General features: G+C 39.5%; 1 protein-coding gene across 1 annotated transcript; it reads right to left on the bottom strand.

Moving 5' to 3' along the window:
* Positions 1 to 9,916: 9,916 nt before the first annotated feature.
* On the bottom strand, positions 9,917 to 18,957 carry kera (keratocan). Its single transcript, XM_066666797.1, has 3 exons — positions 18,827 to 18,957; positions 11,106 to 11,980; positions 9,917 to 10,086 (listed from the first exon to the last, which is right to left on the bottom strand). Exons 2-3 carry the CDS (start codon positions 11,965 to 11,967, stop codon positions 9,917 to 9,919), a joined length of 1,032 nt encoding a protein of 343 aa, XP_066522894.1. The 5' UTR covers positions 11,968 to 11,980; positions 18,827 to 18,957.
* Between the last annotated feature and the right edge of the window lie 215 nt (positions 18,958 to 19,172).

Genomic DNA, 19,172 nt, shown 5'->3' with positions numbered 1-19,172 from the left:
ACATCTGAGACATGGTTACACTAAACTAAACCTTTTTTTGTGAGGATTTAGCCACAAGGTCTTTAGTGGTGCCAGATACTAATGTTGTTAGTAATAACAGTAGAATAACAATGATTATTCTAGATCATAGACATTAGTACCTGACACCAACCAACCTCAAATCCTTACAAACTCATCCCAATTCCACTCATCCCCAAGGTATTGGATGGAGCTGCATGTCTCTAGATAATGAAGTGACATTGGATGTGGTGACCTAAAGAAGTTTGAAGTAACTTAATTCAGTCACCATCTCTATATGTTGGTTATATTCAGCGTGCTTTCAGATCACACTTCTGTCCTTTATGTTCAAATGCCTGATAACCATGTGCTTCAGTGCCGTTTAAAATCACTTTTCTGTTATTATCAATCCAATACTGCAATATTTTCAATGACTCTTTGAGTAAATTTCAAACTACTGACTGAAAACTGTATTTGTGATCAACAACATTTCTTGTCCTTCCTGTGACATATATTTCAAACAAAACTGGTCTCATTTAAATAAATAAATAAATAAATAAGATGGTATTTATTGACTCCATTGTCATCTTGGCTGTAACTTAACAGTTACAGAAAAAGTGGCAAAAGGACAGGAGAATGTTTGAACTACAATAAAACCTTATTTTTTGAACACCTAATACATTTGCAGGTATTTTGAAATGATGGCCTTCTGTCCCGCTCCTGAAGACCTAACCTATGATAGAACTAGTATGGCTGTATTTATTTAGACACCAAAAGAAGTCCTGACTGGACCATTTCCTGCTGGCGGTTTCTCAAGATTTCCCAACAAAATTAGCAATTACTTTAATGCACTTTAATACATTTAAAATTTAACTACATCTAGCATGTTGAATCTATGATATACAAATCCCTAAGAAGTCAATAAGCCTGCTCTAGGCCAAGACAACCCCAGTTCCCCTGCACAGTAATGCCTGTGTCGAGGCTTGAGATAGCTATTTCCCTTTGTTTATATTTAATCTCTTGTTACAACATAAATTTTAAATATGAGTTTGTTGATTACACACTGTTGTGAACTGCTTTATGACAAATGTCTCCTCTGCTCATCTTCCGAGTTTCAAGCTTTCACACACTGCCTACATGTCATATATGGATTAGTTCAAACCAAGTGTTCATTTTTTTGCTGTTTTACCACTAGGTGCTAATTTTCAGTTCTCTTTATTGAGATAAAATGATAATGGGTGCATGCGAAGTTCAAAACCGAGTCCTTCTGAAAGACTTGAAGATCTGTGGTTTTGAAGGACATTGGTTTATCATTTTCATCCGGCCTGGATCTGGGAGACAGAAAGATAGAAGGAGGCTAACCACGACCCATCTGAGAGCCATCTAAGTTTAGAAGAAAGCAGTTAGTGAGAAGAATGAGGGAGGAGGAAAGAGAGCACAGAAACGCTATGGATGAGGTTCTGGTCCTCAGGGTGAGACAGGGAGAGTCCGGTAAGAGGGAGAAAGTGTGTGTGTGTGTGTGTGTGTGAGTGTGAGTGAGTGGGAGAGAGCAGGAGAGAGAGAGAGCTCTGACAGAACTTCTTTATACGTATGTATCCCAATCTGTCTCAGCGCTCACACTCGAAATTCCACCAGGGTTTGTGGACAGGATGGCAGTGAGTTACATCTGAGGGGAGAAGTCTTAGGATTCTCTTTTTTTTTGCGCTCTCTCTCTCCTACTCACACACACACACACACATACACACATGTATATATTTATATTCACACTCACATGAATAGACATGCACACACACCAATTTGTGTATGAAGTTCCTCTGGATTTGGAATATTATGATTACATATAAATCCATGCCCTGCAGGTTTGCGCGTGTATGAGTGATTTTACACAAAATGCTGGGTGTATTTAATTCAGGATGCAGCAGGAATTAGTAAGTAGAAATGAGCTTTCAGTGAAGCTTTTCTGTTGCCAGCGGCTGACAACTTCAAACTCTGCAGGGAGACACTGAAAGAGGGACTATGCTTCACACAGAGCTGGGCTTTTATACACTCCCATCAGTGTGTGCAGTGTGCAGAAACCTGTATGTGTGTGAAAGTGTGTGTGTGACTGACCCTGTGTTTTCCTTGGCTCTGTGTTAAACATTCCACATTTTCATTCATTTTACAATTCCTACTCTAGGGTTGCCAGTCATTTAAATATCCTGTTTAACTTGAAATATTAAATGTTTACACTTTACCAGCTTTTAATCTATAATCGTTACTCATCTAAAATACAACACCCACAACTCTAATATAGTTCCTCATTACAGAGAGATGCACTGAGAGATCATTTTCTATGACTGTACCCCTGATTAAAAGCCATTGTCTTTGTATTAGTCTCCTGGCTTGGAACTTGCGATTTATGCTATGCTCCAGTGCATCAGGTTCACATTCACACATCATTAATACTACTGTGTCGAAATAGATTAGCGATGTTAAAACCAATGTAAGTGAGAGTATTGCCAACTTATATCACAGCATGGTAACATTTAATCACACAAAAGAGAGTATTTGCACAATGCAGAGGCCACACAAATCACTGATAATCACAGAGGTCATGTCTTGGTAGGAAAATTTAACCTTTAACACCAACAGGAGGTTGATTAAGAGAATGTTAACCTTTAAACTACCAGTAAGTCCTAACATATATATTTATTTCAATTTATTGTAAGATGCAACACACATTGAACATCAAAATGTACTTTAGTCAGTGGTATATTATATTATTATAAATGTAAATATAACAAATCATTATAAATATTATATATAAATGTAAATTAGATGGGTGTTGCACATATTGCACAAAAAATAGTTCAAAAATTTTTGCCTGAGTATAAGAACTCTTTCCTGTGCTAGGCTTATAGAAGTATGAAAGGCGTATTATTAGCATGAAGGAATCCACAGAAAGCCTACCTCTGTCTGCTGCTCTCCCAAATGGTCCTGCTCTTCAGCATGGACATGCACAGGGCTGGTGGGCCTGGCCAATGTAACGGCTCGCTCAGGGCACCTTTGAGAAAGAGAGTGTGGGTCTATGTGTGCGTTTGAGTATGGTTGTGTGTTGTAGTGTGTGTGTGTGTGTCTGTTTGGGGATGTGTGAAGGTGTGTGTGTGTGTGTGAATGTGTACTCCCAGCCCTGGGTGCTCTACCTGCCGTGTGTATGTGAAGGTAGGCACTGAGACCGAGTGAAGGGGAGAAATTGGTTTTGGTCACATCTGCATGAGCACCCTGCCCACACCACCATGCATTAAAACACACACACACATACACACATGCTAATCCACACACACACAAAGGAAGAACCTGCTGCGGAAACAAAATACACACAGAGGCAGCCCCCCAACAGCTTCCATCCCTAAGTACTATCTTTTTTTTGTGCAGGGAAGCATAACTTAATCAGACCTAAGTATGATATATTTGTCTTCCCTTTCCTGAGGTGAAAGCAAGGCATTCGCTGCTTTCATGTACAAATCTACAGGGCCACCATACACAATGGGGCCTCTGTGAGACTCCTCTGTTAGCACTGGACCAAGAGGAAGTCTCCACCTGGAGAAAGGCCTCCACTCTCTCCTCTGTGCCAGCACTGAGGGCTAATCGCTAACACTGAGCCCACTGCTCGCTCCCATCCCTCCACCAAGAGATGCAGTGCTCCACGGAAACAAATGCAACCTCATGGCCAGGAAATATCTTACAAGTTCTCATGTGTCAGCTTCCTCTGCATTTGTTTTTCTGGTCAAGACCTTTCTCTCTCTTTCTCTGGATAATATTTTTTTCCCTGTGAAACAGATCCCACTTAACAAGTCTTGGTGGCCATTCTCTTGTAACCCTGCTTAGCTCAAAGACAAGGTTATGGATGCTGGTGACCCATAAAGACCCTGCTGGGTAACCTGCAAACCCAGTAGCTGATTAATCAAAAAGACAGCTTAGGTCCGGATAATGCTCTCGATTGTCTAAACTTTACCTTGTAAAAGGACATCTCTGTTACACTTTATAATAATGTACTCTTAAATATGATTACAAATTAAATAGAAAGACATAACTTTATTATTCTGGTAAACGCCTCTTTTCATTAACCCCAAGACAAGTCGGTGTCCATATTTTGCAGCTCAGATCACTGCTAACAAACAGACACCAGACAACAGACACCCAAACCTTCATTCTTTCATTCATGTTTTGTGACTGCATTATCCTACTCAGGGTCACACTGGGTCTGGAATCTACCTTGAATCATCAGCCCAAGGCAGGAACAAACCCTGAACAGGGTGCTAGTCCATCACAGGGCATCACACACTCATAGAGTCACACACACTAACACCTTTGAACACTTTTGAATAACCAATCCCTCAACCAGCATGTGTTTTTGTACTCTGGCAGGAAACTGGAAACCCATTTAGACACAGGGAGAACACCCCAAACTCCTCACACGCAGTGACCCAAGATGGTTTTAACCCACAATCCCAGAACCCTGGAGCTGTGACACCTACCTGTTGTAGGTGATGTCATGAGAAACACGACTACACAAATCATATCATCTGGGCCAATACAGATTAGAATTTCTGTTTATTTATTACATTATTTCTACAGATCAACATTAATGGTTTCAAATTTAAAAATCTTGATAACTTTCAAAGGAAATCAATGTAAAAAGATCTTATTCCAAGTAATTTGGGAGCATTTCTATTGATCCATCCACAATGTGAACAGCTGCTGGGTTCAAATGATGTAATAAACTAAAAATTCACAGCAGGGATATAAGGAGAAGGGGATTTAACTGGGAATTGTTATCTAAAACGCTGCCCCCGGTGTTCAGCTAGTTTTTTGTTGTATTGTTGTATGATTTTTATTTGTTTCTTAATATACACAACCAAAATCCTACATGAAAGTTTGTGAAAACTGGAAATGTTATTAAAACACCATCATTTTGTTTTTATACATGCTGTGGGGGCGGCACGGAGGCATGGAGGTTGTGGGTTCGATTCCCGCTTTGGGTGACTGTCTGTGAGGAGTTGCTGTGTTCTCCCCGTGTCTGCGTGGGTTTCCTCCGGGTGACTGTCTGTGAGGAGTTGCTGTGTTCTCCCCGTGTCTGCGTGGGTTTCCTCCGGGTGACTGTCTGTGAGGAGTTGCTGTGTTCTCCCCGTGTCTGCGTGGGTTTCCTCCGGGTGACTGTCTGTGAGGAGTGTGGTGTATTCTCCCTGTGTCCGCGTGGGTTTCCTCCGGGTGACTGTCTGTGTGGTGTGTTCTCCCTGTGTCTGTGTGGGTTTCCTCCGGGTGCTCCGGTTTCCTCTCACAGTCCAAAAACACACGTTGGTAGGTGGATTAGCGACTCAAAAGTGTCCGTAAGTGTGAGTGAGTGAGTGAATGTGTGTGTGTATGTGTTGGCCTGTGAAGGACTGGCGCCCCCTCCAGGGTGCATTCCCGCCTTGCACCCAATGATTCCAGGTAGGCTCTGGACCCTGAACTGGATAAGAGCTTACAGATAATGAATGAATGAATGAATACATGCTGTGGTCACTCGCTCCAGTGTGTGGCTATAGATCAGTGTCCACACAATGCTTCTTATTGCTGTGACTGAATCATTAAAGAGTTAAAGAAAAACCTGTCCTAGTATAGCTGAGAATAGCTGGGAAGACAACAGGACTGGATGTTCATTCATTCATACATTATCTGTAACTGCTTATCTTGGAAGGGACGCCAGTCCTTCAGAGGGCAACACACACTCACACATACACTCACATGTCACACCTATGGACATTTTGGAGTAGCCAATCCACCTACCAAAATTTGCTTTTGGACAGTGGGAGGAAACCTGAGCACCTGGAGGAGGAGAGGGCTTGAACCCACAACCCCACCTGTTGCACCATCGTGCCTCCATGGACTGGATGTAATTTTGTAAATCAGTGTTTTATTGTGTTTGCTTCCCCTGATCCTGCCTTGCGCCCAGGTGCGGTAGGTGCGGGACATGCCGTAACCCCAATCTGATTGAAGCAATTACAGAAAACAAATGATTGAATGAATATGATCACATGGGATGTATGGAAGGACCAAAGCAGAGATACTGAAAAATGGGTTCACATTCAAACAATGATGATTTCATTGCAGAACTATTCCTGAAAAAGGTTGCTTTCAGCCCAGTGATACAATGATTACTGCAGCATATCTAGGCATCTGCAAGCTTAAAAAGACTGTTAGCAAGCAGTTAGCAATTAGTGGTTTCCTAAAGAATGATGATCTGTATTGTGGTTAGTGGAGCAGAGTGGGAACACAGCTGCCTTCTACACAGAAGAGTTCATTTCCCTACTTGAGTAATCAAAAATATAGCATGAAAAAATCATAATACTCATAAGAATATCTGCCAAACGCCATAGATGGAGAGTGGTGGTGACAGGATGTGATTGCTTGGTTCATGTGCAGCCAAGCATGAATGTAAGGACACGATGTTCTATGCTAAGTATAAGATAAAGAGAGATAAATCCTCCAAAACTGGACTGTGCTGCAGTGGAAATGTGTTCTCTGGAGTGATGAGCTGAGGGGCTTGTTTTCCAGAACTAACTGTCAAACATCAGTACCTTACTAACGTTCTTGTGTCTGAATCGCATCAAATACTACACAAATGTTCCAACATCTAACGTAAACCCATCCTAAAAAATTAGAAGCTGGTACTAAAGAAAAAGAGGTTAAACCCTGGGTCGCCAATCTTATCCACAAAGGGCCTGGGTGGCTGCAGGTTTTCATTCTAGTTAAGCAGCGCACACCTGATTCTACTTGTTTAAAGGCTAAGCAGCAACGATATGAAAGTGTCAAACAAATAAATACAGTGGAGTTTGAGTTCCTAACTTGTGTTTATTGATAGTCAGAAAACATGTTATTTCTTACTAATTGAAGGAATAAGGTTTAAAAGACCGTTGGTCGCCCCCCCCAACAGTGTTGGGAAACTCTAATAGGCGTCTTGCCTGTGACGTAGATGGTGGACAACACTCTAGAAGCTGCACTTAATTTAATGCAAAATGAGGAAAAGGTGTGTTGTTTTTGGCTGCAATCATTCAATGTACAGTGGGACATCTGTGAACAAATGGCCCAAAGATCCCAAAATATCCAGAAAATGGACTAAATTTGTCCACTTTAAACGGACACTTTGGAAAGGACCATCCGCTCACTCCGTTATCTGTAGCTCATTTCACTGGCGCTTTTCCAACAATATGGGCATGTAAGGACACCAACGAAAGGTGTTCAAGAGCCTCTGTAACATGGAGGTAAACAGGGTAAGGACACTCACTTCGCCTGTTTTAGTTGGTGTTAGTTAACGTTAGCTTGACTCGCTAAACTCGGTGTCTCAGATTATACTCGGCTACGTAGCTGCATTACGGAGGTTTATAGTGTCGGATGAATTCGAGTTCGACTTCGATCACATTTACAAGAATAACGGTACCTCTACATTTGAGTTTAGCTTATTGCTAGACTATTGTCATGAATAATGTTGGTTATTTAGCTAGATACTGTCATAACAGTCAGTCATAACGGTGTTTTACCGCGGCGTTGTTCAGCTGTTGTCCACCAGTGACGTCACGGTTGCGTTCAAGAATTTCCGTAGCGAGTTCGGGTTTTTCCGTCAATTTAATAAAATTGTCAGTTTTAAAGCAAATTAAGCTGCTATTTTCATTTTAATTCATAATTATATCTGTCAGTAACTACAATAATGTGAAATATTCATGGAGGTCCATTAAGTGGTGCTTAGCCTTAAATCAACTAGTGTTCTCTCTAAACAGTTAAACAGTGTGTGCTTATGTTTGGTTGGAATGACACCAGCCCTTTGTTTATAAGATTGGTGAGCCCTTGGGTTAGACTCTTGATTACAGAATAAATATTGAATTAGTAGGAGTCAATAAACACCTCGATACAACAATATGCAACACAATGAGAATGCTGAATCAAAGTATACTTTAATCAAGTCTGAAGAACATCAAAAACCAATTCATTCATTATTTTTTTTTTTTACTGCATAATACAATATGAACCATTTATAAAACAAGATACAATAGGATTTTTTCAACTTGAAATTTCACTAGTAGATATGCAGTTTAAAAACTGAAATGAGGACATGTATTCCATTTGTGCAATAAGTGAACATTCACGTATTTTTTCATGAACCATTACAGTTTCAAGCACAGTACTAATTTTCCAGAAAGCACCATTTAAAATGTTGTAACTGTTTTTTTTTTATCCGTGGATGAATATACAGCATTCTTTAACATAAATGTGGGTTCATTTCACAAACTGGATTCTAAACACAAAAAAACTGCAGCGTAGACCTCTCATAACATTATTACACTACACTGCTCTTGAACGAGAACTGTATGATCTGACATACAAAGGAAAAGAAATAAAAATAAATTCTTCTGAATGCAAGAATACAGCATTTTTCAAAACAGCTTCACAAGTTAAAAAAGATAGCATTGAATATAGGACCAAAATCACATCTAATCTAAATCTCCACCACTGGGTTTATAAGTTGCATATGTTAGCCTAGTAAGCTGAATGCTTGTTTTGTCTTTGTCTATTCTCAAACTTCTCATGTTGCCACAGCAGCGATGTGACAGTAAGTCGTCCAGCTTTAACTACAGCACACTAAATCTTACATAAACAAAACTTCCAACAGAAAATGTACATGCATTTCAGCAGAACGTTGGCTCTGTTTCGGAAAGAATTCCATGTCCAGCACAGTGGTATGATGTGGCTGAACACTATATAACTGGAAGAGGATATAGCAAAGTTTGCTGAGGTGATTTGACTGGAGTCAGATCATCTGCCTTGACTGATATATGAAAATAAATAATGCTGGTTTAAGTGAAAACAAGTATCTTCAGTAGACTAACACTCTAAATGCAAAGGTGCCATTAATGGTTCTTTAAGTAATGCCATACAATAATCATTTCTAGTTCCCTTAAGAATCACATATAAGAACAAGATTTTAAGAGTATTTGCATAACATAAAGATTTTATTCCAATATACACTAAATGATTACTGGATTAGGAACAAGTACCTTGTATCTACACTCATTGTCCATTTTATCAGCTCCACTGACCACAGAGGAGCACATGGTAGTTACAATTACAGACTGTAGACAGACAGTACAATCTGCATATTTTCTTATCCATATTTCACCCTGTCCTTCAATGGCCAGGACCTGCACAACACACACTTATACACCACCACGTTAGTGTCACTGCGACACTGAGAATGATCCACCACCCAAATTATACCTGCTAAGTGGTGGTCCTGTGGGGCCATGGAAGAGAAGGGTGAAATGGGGATAATAAAGTATGCACAGAAACTATTTGTAATTGCAGCACTATAAAGTGCTCCTGTATGGTCAGTGGAGCTGATAAAATGGACAATGAATGTAGATACAAGGTAGGGGTTTCTAATCCCGAGATCATTCAATGTATGTTCTTCCTAAAATCTTTGTTTGTATAATAAGGAGATTCTTTAAATTGTAAAATGCTTTAAAAAGTTTTTTTTTTTCTAAATAACCATCCATTGACATTGTAGGGAACCCTTTCTGGTACCTTTTATCTTAAGAGTGCAAGATGTCCAAAAGCTATAAAGTTACCCTTGTACTCAACTTGGATCAAGAAAGATTAAAGGAAGGCACAGCGGTTTTAACAACAAAGTCACATCAGAGACTGTCTACAAAATGCCTAGGCTTACCTGTCTACTGTGTACAAGTGCAAAAATTACCAGGAAAATCTGATCCTCACATCACAAGTTGGCATTTACAGAAAATTCACTACATAATTTTCACTAGTGTATTTTCTCAGAATAGTTGAACCATCTGGGCGTGTCATTTATTCACTTTTGAAGAACTAAACTGAAGTCTAGTTGTCAATTTTATATGACTACAGCCCTGAGAAGACGGAAGCAGACCATCAGATCTCTGGGGATAGGCGGCTTGATTTCGTTGCCATCTAGACGGAGATAGCGGAGCCGGGGGCCTCTTTCTTCAAAGTAATCATCAAGCATAGCAGCAGAAACAGGGCATATGTCCGTGCCATTTACACCTGTAGATATAACAACAAAGATACTTTCAACATGTGCCATCACTTTACTTTAAAATTTAAGCCAAGTCTAAATTGCTAACGTGGTGTCTGTGATAAGCAAGCAGTCTCTGTAGAGAAACAAGCAGTTACAAATAACCATCTTCGTAGCCTTGCTAGTCCTGACAAGTTGTTTGGAAGAGATGTGTGAGAATGTTGGGAAAGCTGTCAAAACTCTACTTACTCTGAATATTAAAAGTGCAGAATACAGGAATTTGAGAGTTTGACAAAGGCTCTACCCTCATTTGTAATAGATTTGTCCAAAATCTAGCACCAAACATTTACCACATTATCTCAAGTTTTATGTTCTTGTAAAACATCCTTGCATTTATTCAAGAAGAAAATACCACACATAGAAAGACTGTGTCCATAGGTCAAGGACTGTCCATGAATTTAGGTTTTCAATTCAAACAACCTGGAGCAAATCTCATACAATAAAGCCAATGTTGTTTGAAGCCTATTGCCAACAGGTTTAAATGCAATCTTCTGTGCTCTTGCTTTATTGCAATATAAAGCTGTAGCTACACTAATATATTGTGGGTAACACAATACAAATCTCTACAGAATCTCTACAAATGGGTATATTTAGGAATAGTAAATTAATTATCCTGTTGCATACTAAAGGTTACTTCAGTGTCAAATCCCTATTGCTAATTTGTTAATTTGGAGTTAATCTGGAGTACAAGTACTAGCCTGCAGAGCTAAAGGTATTCAATTAATTATTTGATATACTATGATTATGGGTGCAAGGCAATGTAGAAAAAACATGTGCCATAATTGTGAATCTCAAACAATATTTGAGGACCTCCATATGGTCTAAATAAAAATGAATAAAAATATGGGCCAGCTGATGGTCCATAAGGTTTGTTTAACCAACACTGGTCTACAAAGTGCCATCCAAAACCACCAAATGCCTTTTCAAAGTCATGGATAGGCTGTTTAAGTGGCATATATTACAGAATTACAGAGGTGTTGTCACTTACTCTTGATTTTGTTGTGGTCCAGGTGAAGATGCTCAAGGCCAGAAGGAATAACGGGCACCTCTGTAAGCTGGTTGTAGGAAAGCTGTAGGTCAAGCATGCTGGAGATATTGAACACGTTCCTCTGGAAGCCTTCATTGGCAAGCTTGTTGCGGTTAAGCCTTATGAAAGCTATCTTGGGGAGCCCTTTGAAATAATCTGCAGGGATCTTCTCGATATTGTTGCCATCCAGGTAAAGCTGCGCAGTGGTGGGAGGCAGACCAGGAGGCATGCTGTTCAACTGGTTCTTTGCAAGATTGATCTGAACAAGATTACTTAGGCCTTTAAGGCTGAGCTCAGTCACAGCATCATCCTGGAGTTTGTTCCCTTGCAGGTCCAGGAGGTTGAGACGGTCCATCCCAGAAAAGACCCCAGCAGGGATCTTTGATATCTTGTTCCTGGAGAGACGCAGCTCCTCTAGCTTTGGTGGTAAAGGAGAGGGTACAGAGGTCAGCAGGTTGTCGTCAATGTAGAGATGCACTAGATTGGTCATGGCTTTGAGGGCGTCTTCCTCCACACCCTCATTTGTGATTTTGTTGCGGTTGAGGTTGATCCACTTAAGCTGGGTGGCATTACCGAGAGCTTCAGCTGACAGCACATCGATGAGGTTGTTCTGCAGGTACAGGTACCAGGTGAAAGGAGGGATCTTGGGGATGCGTTTCAGCCCTCTGTTGTCACAGTAGACAGCGTTAGGAAAGCTTGGTGGACAGCGGCACTCTTTGGGGCATGCCTGCAACTGGGACAGCAGGTGTTCATAAGGCATTTCCTGAGAGCTCACTGAGACGGTTAGCAGCAGGACTGCGAAGGAAGTGAAGACCCACTCCATGTTGAAGCTCAGACTGTTAAAACATAGAGATACACAAAAGAGAATCACACATTAATCAAAGTTTCCTGCTACAAGTTTCTCAGTTATGGCTCACAGTTCATCCTAGATAAGATTATACTACAAACAAGGATTATCCACTGACATTATTTAATGATAGGACGATTTTTTATTTTATTTTTCATTTAACCTTTAATTTAACTAGGCAAGTCATTAAGAACAAGTCCTTATTTACAATGGCAGTCTAGCGAGCAGCAGGAGCTACTTGAATACACATGCATACATGTGTATATATACATAAACACACATACATCCATATACACACATACACATACATACATATAGACAATAAAAAATGATGAAACAAACTTTCAGTTAGTGTTAAAGCATGTGCAAGTGTCAATACACATTTCCTTAAAGTGATTCTTTCCTTAAAGTGAAATTAGAAATTGAGATAAAAGATTACAGTTTTTTGAATGCTTAATTGCTCACATTGGCCTTTCATTCAAATGATCTGATACTAATTATGTGAAGCTGCTTTGTGATGTCAGTTGTAAAAAACACTGTATGAATACATTTTGATTGATTGATTGATTAATCTGCATTTGAAAAACTGGTTCAATTTGATCTAGGTAAGCACATTTGCTTCATCATTAATTGATGCATGATTTAATTAATTAATTTACTTAGGCTGGCAAGCGCAAAGACTATCTATTGTCCTTTTTACATAATGACCTAATATATACCTGAAAAATAATTAAGTTTATGTTTCACAGTTTGATTTTCAGCAAAAAGGAAATAATAATTTCAATGTAGACACGTCTTATATTCAGTGCTTTCAAAACAAACTGTAAACAGTGACCGTACATAAACTTACTGAGGATGAACTGAGCTCTTAATGTTCTTCCAGCTTCCTGCAATGAGCTAATCCTCTTAAACACAGGATATATTGCCAGGCCAACTTTAACTGCATTAGGACTGACATCATGGTGATCTCTTCCATTCATACAGTGATGACATCAGAGTTGGCAGTAAATCACTCCAGCAAGTCAAGCAAGAACAGTCCTGATCGAGCACGTTGATGTGAATCCTTTACGCAGATCGTGTTTAATCTGATCAACTAATGCGCTCAGCAACACTTAAATCAGAGTGTCCATGCAATGCCAATATAATTAACAATGAAGGCATCATTAAACGTGATGAAACAATGGGAATCATGCGGACATTTTTTCCAGATAACAACAGCTTTGCAGACACATTCTCCTTCATCCTCATTCCAAAGTATTACAAGGTTATGTAATAACTGGATAGCCAGACGATGGATTTATGAGGAGCATGTTTTAAGGCATCATCTCACTTCACTTCTCCAGAAACTTCTATATAATGTGTCATATTGTTTTATCAGTGCAAAACATGTGATCATTTGTCTAATTAAGCACTGTGAAAATATAAAAACCTATTTTAGAAGCTCATATATTTCCCAGGATTTGAATCAGTCATCAAGTGCAAAGGATCCTCAAGTCTCAGAATCTCAGATAAAGTTTCATGTCTTTGGTGGGACCCTGGAATGTGTCCAAAATTCATGCAGTCACAGCAGATATGTGTATATCCATGACTAACTGTTTCAATGCATGCCCAAGTATATCTGATATAACAGAGTCCCCACTGGGTTTCACTTCTCCAACAAATGCTTAATTTAATAAAGTTGCAGTATGGCATTTACTTGAAGTACATTTGTTTCAAGAGAGCCAAGCTGGAATTGGGAGGAAACAGAACTTGCCAGTCCACCTTAAATGGAAAAGCAGTTTTAATTATGTTTTGTTGTCAAAACATATCTACTTCACTACTGAAAACTAAATAGAAAAACGAATACCGAGTTTACAAACTTGGTGGAAGAACATGGTGGTACAAAAGGTCAGAATAGAAAGAAGTGTTAATGTTGTTAAAAATTTAGCATTTGAACACTGACACCTCTGAGTCCATACTCCTATCCACATTTCTCTCATCTGGGAACGCTTTACATTTTGGATTCTGAGCTTTTCTACAAATGATCATATGGAGCTCATTCTCAGTGGTTTGAGTTCTCCATGAGCAATAAAAGATCAAAGAGAGGATCTGGACACCTGGTAATGATGTCAGATAGAGCCAGCTTCCTCTGCTCCACCAAGATCTTGTTAATGCCGATTCAGAAAGGTCGATTATTAGACATGTTTAATAGTGGAGAAAACAATGGCTCTAAAAGCATCAAACATGGATGCACAAAGATGGAATGGATTACAGGAATCTACTATTCAAATGAACTAGCTACACACTCACTTACTGCAATATTCTACATTCCAGTCCTACCTTTGTACTCTTCAAGTTTTCTTCAAGCCTTGAGATTTGCACTGCTTCTCCAGCACACTGGGTTCCTCTATTCAACCCAGCTCATATTTGTAGTGTTGGTAGCCTTGAACTATCCCTCTACAGACACACACACTAGACACTTCTCAGCCAATCATAGCCTCCCAAGATCAAGGGTCATAATCCCGTGATGCTGGATTGTGTCTAAGCTGGCGTGTCAGAGTGGCACCAGAGGACTTGGGCTGTGGCCCAGTTATAATGAGGCCATGCGCCTCCACGCTTCACCACACCCTTCATCCACCTCTTTACCCTTACGCTGCTACCTGCCTCTTGTACAAACATGTGTCTCAGTCACACAGCAGGGGACACAAGGAATCTCAGACCTTGTCTGGAGTCTGTGACCCCATTTTATCCCAGTCAGTTACCAAAGGCGACATGACATTACAGACACAACAAAGAGGATGTCAACACGAGCTTTTGTCTTGATAAATGAGCTTCAAGTTCACGCATAAAATTAAAGATATCAATTAAAGTTCTATGATGTGAAGCCATGCCATGTCCAGTTTCACTCCCTCAAAAATCTTTCAGTGTTTGGTTGATTTGTGAGTGGAAACATAATCAGATAAATATATAAATAACCTTGACAATTGTCAGGTTTGTCTTAGGTCCTCAAGATGCAGCCAAGAGCTACACTTTATGTCCATTAGTTTGCAAGCATCCTTTATAATTTGTAAATTCAGCTACTTTAAATGAGATATTCTCTAAAAAAAGTTAAATATTAAGTGCATACGTGCACTAACTTAGGGATCCAGGGCTGCTACCACACCACAAACTGTAATAAAACAACCCAGTTCTGTGATCTGCCTAAATCAGATGTCCCACCCCCTTGTTTGAGTCTCTCCAGTCACAGTGCTGGATCGAGCCAAATCTCACCAATCACAGCACAGTATCCGTGTTTATGTGAACACAAAGACAACACTAAAAGGAACCAAACATACACAACAAACATGGATAAATAACAATACTGATTTAAACTGGCAAAAATGAGAATAGAGAAGTAAGAGAGCAAAGAGAGACTGAACAGAAACTGTGTTTCTGCTCCTCGGCTTTGAGATCAGGGTTGTTTAGACAGTGTAAGAAAGGTGTTTGATCCTTGTGGTATTTTGAAGCTATGCATTTCATTCAGACCCTAAAACTTTTTAACGTCCATAACATGCCCCCTTTAAGGTGCAACCTGCACTCTCTGGATTGAGTTTGAGTGGGTTTTATGATGCAAAGCTAATCAGCCATCATCAGTGCTGACCTCACAAATATATCTTGTGGCTGAATGCTATCAAATCCAAAGCAGTGCAGCACATAAAGACAAACAACTTTGAAGTTAGAAGAGTTGTCAAATGAGCGGGTGTCCAAAGACTTTTGGTCATACACTGTAAATAGGAATCTATAATTTTCACAGGTTAAATAATGTTCTACTAGGATTACACACGGATAACTGGCCTTTTTACTTAGCTCACACCATCTGCTTTGATCTATTTTCCTGTGGCATTATCAAGCACAGTGTGAGTCTTTCTCTGAGTGTTTTTCAAATGTGTAAGCACCCCCACCTCTACTGCTCAGTGTATATTAAATTAATAATTGTAAATCCATTACAAGAGTGCGTAATGCAAAGGAACCACTCTGACCTACGCTGGGACAGTGTGATAGACAGCTCTTGCCAAATCTTATTTTGTCATTGGAGTGTCCTCGTTTCTTTTTAGGCTTAAACCTAAACAGCACAATGCCTTGTTAATCCCATATAACTGGCTCCTCAAAGCCAGAGGAGGCTTCTAATCCATGATTACACACAGTCTAAAAGCCAGCATCTAGTGTCTAGGCTGTTAGTGCTCGACAGTAGAAGCTTGGGGATAGTACACTAGAAAAGGTAACATCGTAATGGTGTAAACAAGCACCTAATCCTACAAAGCAATCTAAAACCCTTTATTAACAGGAAGTGTAAATCAACCCTGACACATACAAACTCTGTTAGTGTCATGAGGGCCAACATAAAGCCGGTAGCTTAGTGTATAAAGTTACTAAGCCCTTGTAGGGCAAATAGACCCATCATCATCAGTGAAAACTAAATGTTAACTTGACAATCGGAAAGTACTACATAAGGGAGGAGTGAACTGATTCCCTACTTCTCACGAACAATTTTCTCTCTTATGTTTCTTGACTTTCAACAGGATTAAGGTCACTCTTTCACAATTTCAGCCCTCCAGAGGCTTGTACAGAGGGCACAATGCACAAAACGTGCATTGCTTCATGCACTTTTCTAATCCTGGTTTGATCATTGTGCTGTAATAAGGTAACTCTATACTCATCAGGCCATGTGACCCATTTTTCCATTGCTGCAGAGTCCACTCTTTATGCTCCTTAACAAATTACAGCCTTCTTTTCTGATTATCCACACTCACCATTGGTTTCTTGTGGTCACACAGATGTTTAGTCTCAGTATTGTGAGTTCTCATCCTATTGTCCATGTTGAAAAGGCTCTTGTTTTCACCTTTAAGCACATTGGTGAATTCTACTGTCCATTTTGTAACATTTATTGGAAGTTATTTAAAGGAACACTAGGTAGTATTTTGTTTGCCTTAAAATTACAGCTTCAAACATTGTGATGTTTCACTGACCTGTAATAGAGAGAATAGAACCTCCATTGTCATTGTTACTCTGGGATATTTCAGTAATAACACCCTTGGCATTGTTTAAGAAATGAGTAGATACTAACTGCATCAGTTAAGGTTAATGGAATTGTTGATTATTAAAATCCTTTTTTGTTTGGCCATATTCATGGTTTTTGATTATTGGTACGTTGTAAGACAGCAGTATCATTGTAACTCAGCAGAATCTTATGCATGGACTCTGTGATGTTTTCCCCTGAGTATGTCATGAGAGAGATTCTTTGTTGTACTGATTCATACTCAGCTAGGTTCAGAAAGGCGTGTTTGGATAGGCCTCCACAATGGAATCCACATCTGTTCTGTGTAACAGTCTTATGTACAGATGTATTTGCGCCATGGGTATCAACTCTTCCGTATTAGTTTTTACTATGTGCTGAAAATGTCAAAAATTCTATGGTAAATATCTCATTAGCCTCTGAAAAAAAGGATTACAGAATAACATGATTTAGGCAGTGAGTTTTGGGATTATGGGATTAACTATTAAACCATTAGATATTACAGGATGAAATTTAAATTACTATGTTGAAACAACTGATTTTCAGCTTAGTAAAACACATTTTAACACAAAGCTAACACAAGGCTAACCAGCTCCTAAAATGCTAAAAGGCTTGGACCAGCTAAAAGCGCTGACTCTGAGTATTCTCACATTTTCTGCATGGCAATAACTAAATTCTGTGGAGACAAGCTCTGGTTTTTAAAAGTACCAATCTAAAAGGAACCACATGCCCCCAAAATCCGATCAGATTAATTTCCTGGACGGCACTTTGTGCCTTGGCCAGTTATGCTAATAACATGTGGTTCTGTGCTAGCTCAGCTCTTGGGTTCTGTTCTGTTCAACAGCTGTGGTCGAAATCCAACTTTCTCTGCCCTACTTCCATATCTTTCTCATTTTCACAAAGGAGCAACTGTCCAACTTCAACTTCTACACAATTTGTAGACACCCTGTTTTAGTAAGTAATAACATGCAGCAGTTGTGGACAAGGGCAGTTTGCACACAATCAAATGAAATGCTTCAGGGCAGCTGCACATGAGTTCAACAGACCCAATGACAACTGTCAGGTAGAGAGGTATACAGCCCCTCAGAATTTGGCTGTGAAACAAAAAAAAAAAAAATGAAGTGTAGAACTACATACTCTATAGTGATATATATATATATATATATATATATATATATATATATATATATATATATATATATATATATATATATATATACTTTTGGGATGAATTACAATGGCTTTTGTGATCCAGAACTAATCATTTGACGAGTTACTGACCTCACTTATGTGTCTGAATGCCATCAAATTCTCCCAGCAATGTTCCAACATCTAGTGTAAAGCTTTCCCAAAAATGTACATGTAGTGTTAATACACCAAAGGTAGACATAAGAATCATATTAATAACCTTCATAAAAAATGTTGAATGAGCAGGCATCCGTGAAGTTTTGACCAAATTTGACCAAATGTCTACACTCTTAATAATGAAGGTGCTGCATTTGTCTTGGCTTGGACATTTCCAGGGAAACAAATACAATTAATATCAATTCTAGGTGAGAAGGAACGTCCATCACACTCAAACATCACAACTGCAAAAATATTTTCAGGTACTCAGAGGCACCACTAAGAGAGAGGCTCTTTAAACTACCAAACATTATTGTACACCAGTCACTCCAAAGAACCCTTACAGATGTTTCCAGTGATGAATCTGATGGACCTCTCTAAAATAGAAAAAAAGCCCACTCACATCCCAGCTATCACTATCAATTCAGAAGAAATAAAATACTAAAGAAAATATATTACCTGGTTCCTTGTGTCACAGAGATGACCTGACCGTGGGCAGGTGGAAGTGCTGGGTCTGTTTGTGTATGTGGGGCTGGGACTGGTCCCCCTTCCTTGATGCTTCTGCTACCGGTCCACTCTGCTCTGTCCCGTCCTCTCTCTGTCCCATCCATGCATGAGAAGACCCAGCCGTATTGGGTTTGTATTGTTGTTACTGCTATTCCCTCAAGGCTGTACCCCTGACAGCTGGTCGAGCTTGAAAAAAGGGGTGTGTGAATATGTGTTTAACAGTGTGTGTGTGTGTGTCAGAGTTTGTCTCCTTTGGAGCATGCCTAGGCTACTTATTGCCAGCCCAGTACTTTTTTCA

Source organism: Hoplias malabaricus, chromosome 4, assembly GCF_029633855.1.
Source record: "Hoplias malabaricus isolate fHopMal1 chromosome 4, fHopMal1.hap1, whole genome shotgun sequence".
Classification (NCBI taxonomy): domain Eukaryota; kingdom Metazoa; phylum Chordata; class Actinopteri; order Characiformes; family Erythrinidae; genus Hoplias; species Hoplias malabaricus.
The sequence above is the reverse complement of the archived record's forward strand: the minus strand, read 5'-3'. Positions and strand labels throughout refer to the sequence as shown.

What these genes read in the sequence shown, in the direction of transcription:
- kera (XM_066666797.1), bottom strand. Translation starts at nt 11,967, where the DNA reads ATGGAGTGGGTCTTCACTTCCTTCGCAGTCCTGCTGCTAACCGTCTCA. An exon ending in GGACCACAACAAAATCAAGA is followed by an intron (nt 10,087 to 11,105) that starts GTAAGTGACAAC and finishes TTATATCTACAG; the next exon opens with GTGTAAATGGCACGGACATA.